Source organism: Brassica oleracea, chromosome C5 (assembly GCF_000695525.1).
Source record: "Brassica oleracea var. oleracea cultivar TO1000 chromosome C5, BOL, whole genome shotgun sequence".
In the NCBI taxonomy this organism is placed as follows: Eukaryota; Viridiplantae; Streptophyta; class Magnoliopsida; order Brassicales; family Brassicaceae; genus Brassica; species Brassica oleracea.
The window spans coordinates 34572244-34580032 of NC_027752.1; the positions used below are offsets into that span (position 1 = coordinate 34572244).

At 40.8% G+C, this 7789-nt stretch overlaps 1 protein-coding gene across 2 annotated transcripts; it reads left to right on the plus strand.

The window, feature by feature from the left end:
* Positions 1-1761: 1761 nt before the first annotated feature.
* LOC106295235 (delta(24)-sterol reductase) lies at positions 1762-4349 on the plus strand. Of its 2 annotated transcripts, none has more exons than XM_013731085.1 (3): positions 1762-1871; positions 2349-3611; positions 3717-4349. In XM_013731085.1, exons 2-3 carry the CDS (start codon positions 2370-2372, stop codon positions 4158-4160), a joined length of 1686 nt encoding a protein of 561 aa, XP_013586539.1. In that variant the 5' UTR covers positions 1762-1871; positions 2349-2369; the 3' UTR covers positions 4161-4349. The 2 variants fall into 2 exon arrangements, with proteins under 2 accessions (XP_013586539.1, XP_013586540.1); XM_013731086.1 differs by lacking the exon at positions 1762-1871 and adding an exon at positions 1893-2227.
* Positions 4350-7789: the final 3440 nt, after the last annotated feature.

Genomic DNA, 7789 nt, shown 5'->3' on the forward strand with positions numbered 1-7789 from the left:
TTTGTTACTGATTCCCAAGAATTAGTCAAAATGATCACAACACCAGAAGACTGGCTAGCTTTTGCAGCTGAACTTACCGAGTTTAAAGCTCTTTGAGCGTCCTATCATGACGGAAAAGTGGTTTATCAACCCAGATCCAGTAACACTCAAGCGGACTTCCTTGCAAGGCACACTCGAACAAGAAGCCGTGTTTTCTCGTATGTTAACATGCGGTGCCTTATTGGCTAGACACTAGAAACCCGTCCTTCACGGATTCGTACTAAGATTTTCTTTGTACTCTTATTGTGATAAAAAAAAAAGAGAAGAGTTTGCATGAAACAAGCTTCATGATGTATTGAGTCCCAAACCAATAAAACAAAAGTAGAGATTAGAGAAGCCATCAATGGTAGTAAAGACAATAGCTAATGATAGGAGCCACGGCCACGTTTTCCTCGTACTGTCTGCCATTCCATGTTTTGGTCCTTGATAGGAGATTTTGATTCCATCCCACCTCTTGTCAAGCTGAGCGAGCTTGGAGGTTCAATCTCAACTTCATCCCCATCACCTAGCACTGTAAAACGAGAAGGACTCTCAAATGCACAATGGTTAGGTGTCGTGGTCACGGGATCAACAACAATAGATTCTAGGACCTCATTGTTGATAATGTTGGATGGAGTAGACTCCATAATCGGTGTATCAATGGGAATATATTGTGAATCTATTAATGTGGTGAAAGTGGTAACTGAGTTAAGCGGATCAACGGGCTTCTCATATAGTGACTGAGAAGAAGAGGATGAAGTTATAATCATTGGGTTTTCTGAGCATACCTCTGAAGCATGTGAAGGACCTGAAGGAACGTCATGAGTAGCCTCCGCTTTAGATTGCAAAGCAGGAATGAGATCGGTTGCAGTTGAACCTTCTAAGGAATTTGTATTCTGGAACACAAAAGCTGGTGAAGAGGGGATTAAAAGATCTCTTTGTTGTAGAATACGGTCAATATCCACAACGGGGACTTCACTACTAACATGTGTTGTATGTGGCTGCAAGATTGGATCTTTAGCCGGCTTAGAAGGTAAGAGGTCTTCTTCTCTTTGTGGCCAAGGTTACCTCACCTCTCACACATGGATGGAATCCATGTGTATTCAACATCAACAAGAAATATGCTACATTATTTATCATCAAGTGCAATAAGCTTCGGAAAATTTCTATCCAGTTCCATCTCAACCAAGACCTTTGCTTTATATATGAATTCTGATGAGAAAAAAAAATGGATATTATTAATGCTGTGTGATCAGCAAGCATATGCTTTAGGGCATGGACATTAAAAAAACATGTAACATGTAGGAATTTTTCACTAGAAATTATTGAAAGGAAATTTCATACAATAAACTCTTAAAAATGCATTTAGAAAATATAAATTTTGACATATATACATTCTTTGATTGGATACATGTCTTCCAGCCTTTGTAGACTTATATCCGTTATAATTTATACCAATGAGAAATAAAAAAACTATTAAAAAGATATATACTTTCTATTTTTTTCTCATCAATGTTTTTGAGTTACCTTTTGTAAGAAACTTTCAAATTGTTGGATATTTTGCCTTTTACACATTTAAAAACAATAAAAACATAGTATAAATTCAGATAATAATTTCTGGCATAATTTTTTAATATTGGTTGATATTAATTTAATAATCTTTTGGTAAAATATAAAACTTTTAAATAAAAAATCATAAAATAGTGGGCAATCAAATTGTTTTGTTCGATAATACACGTGAGTCAGGCTGGCTATAATCACCTTTTTTGAATTATAAAGACAATCCTCTCTCACTGTCCGGACACTTTCAATTATCCTCTCTCTCTCTCTATCTCTTCCCTTGGATTCTTCAGGTACTTTTATCTCTCAGTCTCTGGTTTCATCTTTTTCCTTCCTTAGATCCCTCGGACTTTTGTTGATAGTTTACTAAATACCACTAGTGAACCATGTGGATTTTGATATCTTAACCATCTCCCTCTTCAAACTTCATGCAAAATTTCAGAATCTGCTCAACATTCTCTTAATTACTTTGTAGGAAGAGTAGATATGTAGATCCAAGGACTAGAACCAAACCCAGAACTTTCTCTCTCCTTGTCCTTTCCACAAGCATATAACTTCATGCCTAGTTGTTTTTGTGTTCAGTAGTCCATTATTTCCATGGAGCCCACACTATAGTGCTTACAGATTGATCACACACACACACAAGCATGTATAATATATGTGTATTTTCATATTTTGATTCTTGTGGTTTGTTGTACAGTGATGGATCTGAAAAATTCTTTAAGATTCTTTTGTTTACTTACACAAGGATTTGTTTTGTTTCGATGCAGTGAGGAGAGGGAATCTCAAAAATGTCGGATCTTCAAGCACCGCTCGTAAGGCCCAAGAGAAAGAAGACATGGGTCGACTACTTCGTCAAGTTCAGATGGATCATCGTCATCTTCGTCGTCCTCCCAATCTCAGCCACGCTCTACTTCCTCATCTACCTCGGAGACATGTGGTCAGAGTCCAAATCCTACGAGAAACGCCGCAAGGAACACGACCAGAACGTCGCCAAAGTCATCAAACGCCTCAAGGAGAGAGACGCCGCCAAGGACGGACTCGTCTGCACCGCGCGCAAGCCTTGGATCGCCGTCGGGATGAGGAACGTCGACTACAAGAGAGCGCGACACTTCGAGGTAGACTTGGGAGAGTTCCGCAACATCCTAGAGATCAACAAGGAGAAAATGATCGCTAGAGTTGAGCCTCTCGTCAACATGGGACAGATCTCTCGCGCTACCGTCCCCATGAACCTCTCTCTCGCTGTTGTCGCTGAGCTTGATGATCTCACCGTTGGTGGACTCATTAACGGTTACGGTATTGAAGGAAGCTCTCACCTCTACGGTCTCTTTGCAGATACCGTCGTGGCTTACGAGATTGTTCTAGCTGGTGGTGAACTTGTCCGTGCTACTAAGGATAACGAGTACTCTGATCTCTTCTACGCGATCCCTTGGTCTCAAGGAACTCTCGGGCTCCTTGTTGCAGCCGAGATCAAGCTTATACCGGTTAAGGAGTACATGAGACTCACTTACATACCGGTTAAAGGAGATCTTCAAACCTTAGCTCAAGGCTACATGGACTCATTCGCGCCTAAAGATGGAGACACGTCGAAGATCCCTGACTTCGTCGAAGGCATGGTTTACAATCCGACGGAAGGTGTGATGATGGTTGGAACATACGCGTCTAAAGAAGAGGCCAAGAAGAAAGGGAACAAGATCAACAACGTTGGGTGGTGGTTCAAGCCGTGGTTCTACCAGCACGCGCAGACCGCGCTGAAGAAGGGGGAGTTTGTTGAGTATATTCCTACTCGTGAGTACTACCATAGGCACACGAGGTGCTTGTACTGGGAAGGGAAGCTGATTCTTCCTTTTGGTGATCAGTTTTGGTTTAGGTTCCTCTTTGGTTGGTTGATGCCTCCAAAGGTCTCTCTTCTTAAGGCCACTCAAGGTGAAGCTATCAGAAACTATTACCATGATATGCATGTGATTCAGGACATGCTTGTTCCTCTTTACAAGGTTGGTGATGCTCTCGAATGGGTCCACCGCGAAATGGAGGTAAAATAAAATCCCTTTGGGCCTAAGCCCGTAATCCTCTCAGGCCCAAAATTATAACATTTAATATTAGTTTCGTCACTCAAACTGGGTTGTATCCTTTTTCAGGTGTATCCGATTTGGCTTTGCCCGCACAAGCTCTACAAGGCACCAATCAAACAGCAGATTTACCCTGAGCCAGGTTTTGAGTACGAGAGGAGACAAGGAGACACTGAAGATGCTCAGATGTACACTGACGTTGGAGTGTACTACGCACCAGGTCCTGTCCTAAGAGGTGAAGAGTTTGATGGATCGGAAGCTGTGCGTAAGATGGAGAAATGGCTGATAGAGAACGGCGGGTTCCAGCCTCAGTACGCTGTGTCTGAGCTTGATGAGAAGAGCTTCTGGAGGATGTTTGATGGTGACTTGTACGAGCATTGCCGCAAGAAGTATAGAGCAGTTGGAACGTTCATGAGTGTTTACTACAAGTCGAAGAAAGGAAGGAAGACTGAGAAAGAAGTTAGAGAAGCAGAGCAAGCTCATCTCGAAACAGCTTATGCTGAGGCAGATTAAGTTATATGAGAATGTGGGGTTCGAGAGAGACTTGAGAGAGTATTATTATTGTTATGGGTGGTAGTGTTTCTTTTGTTTTGTTTGTTATGTGTTTCCAGTTTTCAGTTTAGTATTGTCTTTGATGATGCTTATTGTTGTTGTTGCTTGCTATGGTTTTACTTATGATTTGAATGGATTTAGATTTTGATATTTGGATTTGCTTTTTAGACTTTTGGTTTGAGATCTTTTGGGTAGGGGGATTAGGGCTGGAATTTTGACCAGAAATTTTTGGTTTAAAGTTACATGTTTGGTTACAAATTCGGTTCAGTTTGGTCAAGTTTTTTCTTTTAAAGTTTGGTTATCAGAGTTGGTATGATATTCAATTAGTCTGGTTTTTAAATTTATTGGTTTATGTATTTTAATAGATTTTAAAATCCAAAACAAGTTTAGTGTTATTGTTTTTTTGATTTTAAAATTCATATTCAAATCCAATGTTATTGGTTATATGAATTTAACTAAACCAAATACAATGTGAAATCTATATAAACTAATATTCCCCCTCAAGATGGAGCGTAGATATTGATAAACTCCATCTTGCTTAAGATATGTCGGAAGGGACCTGGATAGAGAGGTTTAGTTCGAATATCGACAAGCTGATTATCCGAACGAACACAGAGAGTTTGGATCATTCCTGAGATGATTCGTTCGCGGACAATATGACAATCACGCTCAACGTGTTTGGTCTGCTCATGAAAGACGGTGTTGTTAGCGATGTGTATGGCAGCAATGTTGTCATAGTAAAGAGGAGTGCGACCAGGATGAACAACCCAAAGGTCTTCAAGAAGATTAAGAAACCATATCACTTCGCGAACAGCTTTAGACATAGCTCGATACACGGACTCCGCAGATGAGCATGAAACTGTAGCTTGTTTGTTTGACTTCCAAGCAATGAGAGCAGAACCAACAAACATACACAATCTAGAAACGCTGCAACGAGTATCAGGACAAGAGCTCCAGGAAGCATCAACAAAAGCAAAGAGTCGCATATCAGAGTTGGAGGAATAGAAAAGACCTTGGCCAACTGTTCCTTTCAGGTAATGTAAGACTTTGTATGCTGTGTGAAGATGAGGAGCAAGAGGGAGAGCTGCGAACTGACACAATCGATGAATTGCAAACGTAATGTCAGGTCGGGTAAATGTCAAGTACAGAAGCTTCCCTATCAATCGACGATACACTTCAGGGTTTTCAAGTAAAGCACCATCTTCTGTAGACAGTTTAACGCTAGGGTCCATAGGTATTGAGGCTGGTTTGCAACCAAGTAAGTTGGTCTCGGTCAAAAGATCCAAATTGTATTTTCGTTGACATAGAGTAATTCCAGTAGATGAATGAGCAATCTCAAGCCCCAAGAAATATCGAAGTGTACCTAAGTCTCTGAGTTTAAAAGAAGCTTCAAGAGCTGTCTTTAAGAGCGTCGTGGCATGATCACAACTACTGGCAATTATAATATCATCAACATAGACTAAGACAGCCATGTAAACATTGCCAGAATTCTTGATGAAAAGTGTATGATCCCCAAAAGAAGTCTTGAATCCTAACTGATGTAAAGCAGCTGAGAATTTCAAGAACCATTGGCGAGAGGCTTGTTTGAGTCCATATAGGGACTTCTTGAGCTTGCAGACTGCGTTGGGTGGGAAAGATTCCCCCTGTCTTGGAGAGTAACCAGGTGGAAGAGTCATATATATTTTCTCTTCTAAATCTCCATTGAGGAATGCATTTGATATGTCTAGTTGAGAGAGAGACCAACCCTTTGCAGCTGCAACAGCAATAAGAAGTTTCACAGTAGCTAACTTGGCCACAGGAGAGAAGGTTTCAACATAATCCAAGCCCTTTTGTTGAGTGTATCCTTTAGCAACGAGGTGTGCTTTATATTGCTCAAGAGTTCCATCAGCATTAAGTTTGATTTTGAAAACCCACTTACAACCCACTGCTTTCTTCCCTGCTGGTAAAGAACAAACGATCCATGTCTTATTATCTTCAAGAGCAGTAATTTCAATACCCATAGCATCACACCATTCCTTGATCGTGCGAGCTTGAGCATAAGAAGAAGGCTCATGGATGCTATTGAGAGCATTAATGAATATCATGCAAGGATCCGAGAGAGCAGCATAAGACAGTACATTAGACATATGATGTTATGTCGAAGAAACTGCAGAGGAGCATTGATAGTCTTGAAGATGGCGTGGTGGTTTAGAAACCCTCTTTGTGGGAACAAAGACCTCACGAGGAATAACTTGAGTGGTAGAGCAAGATGCAGGCGCATATGGCTCTGTAGGAATAGAAAGCCGGGGAAAGAAATCTTCATAACCAGTAGGCATAGATGATTGAATATATGGAAACAATGCTTCGTGAAAAACCACATTTCGAGATATGAAAACAGTGTTGCTTTGCAGATCAAGCAGCTTATAACCCTTGTAGCCTGGAGGATAGCCAAGAAACACACAAGCACGAGCTCTATCTTGGAATTTGTGACGTTGTTTAGGAGAGGTACTTGCATAACAGAGGCACCCAAATGTCTTTAGGTGAGAGTAATGTGGGAGCTTGCTAGTAAGCATCTCATAAGGAGTCTTGTTGGAGATGACTTGGGAGGGTGTTCGGTTGATGAGGAAAACCGAAGTAAGAATACAATCACCCCACAAGCTTAGTAGAACGCCAGACTGGAACATCAGTGCACGAGCTACATTAAGTATATGCTGGTGCTTCCTCTCAACTACGGCGTTCTGCTCAGGGGTTTCTGCACAAGAGTGGTAGGAGACAATGCCTTTGGCTTTATACAAAACTTCAAAGTGTAGTTCAGGTGCGTTTTCTGAGCGTACTGATTTTACTTGAGTAGAATACTGAGTTTCAATCATTTTAATGAAGTCTGGAAACACAGTAAGAATGTCACTTTTCAATTTGAGTAAGTAGACCCAAGTAACTCGTGTGTGGTCATCGACTATTGTGAGGAAATAACGATAACCCTCTTGTGTTGGATCAGAGAAGGGACGCCAAACATCAATGTGAAGTAAATCAAAAGGATGGGAGCAAAGCTTAGGATTCAGTGTGTATGTTAACTTCTTTTGTTTAGCTCGATGGCAGATATCACAATGTAAAGATCCTTTATTCTTAGCTTTTGAAAATCCAAGCACATCATGGAGAAACTCTAGTCTTTTAAAAGAAGTATGACAAAAATGCTGATGCCAAACATAAGCATCAACAACATTATTCGAATGAAAAGCAGACATATCCAAATCAGTAGATCCACTTTCTTCAAGATCCAGAACGTACAAGTTTGCGGTCCGTCTACCTTTGCCAATCATCGACCCCTTGGAATGATCCTGCATTTCAAAACATCCAGAATCAAAGATTACGCGGGCACCAAGATCTGAAGTTAAACAGCTGATACTCAAGAGATTCAAACTGAACTCCGGTATAAAGAGGACATGCTCAAGGTCAGGGTCTTAGTGAGCACTATATTGCCCACACCACCAACTTTGATTGTGGAACCATTAGGAAGATTCACAAGAGGATGGACAGATGTATCAAGAGTGGTAAATGCACTATGATCATGAGAAACATGATGTGCAGCACCGGAGTCAATAATCCATGTTTGT

Bases quoted from the DNA above. Each gene is read 5' to 3' on its own strand.
- LOC106295235 (XM_013731085.1), top strand. From the start codon at position 2,370: ATGTCGGATCTTCAAGCACCGCTCGTAAGGCCCAAGAGAAAGAAGACA. The intron at 3,612-3,716 runs GTAAAATAAAAT...ATCCTTTTTCAG, and splicing joins GGGTCCACCGCGAAATGGAG to GTGTATCCGATTTGGCTTTG.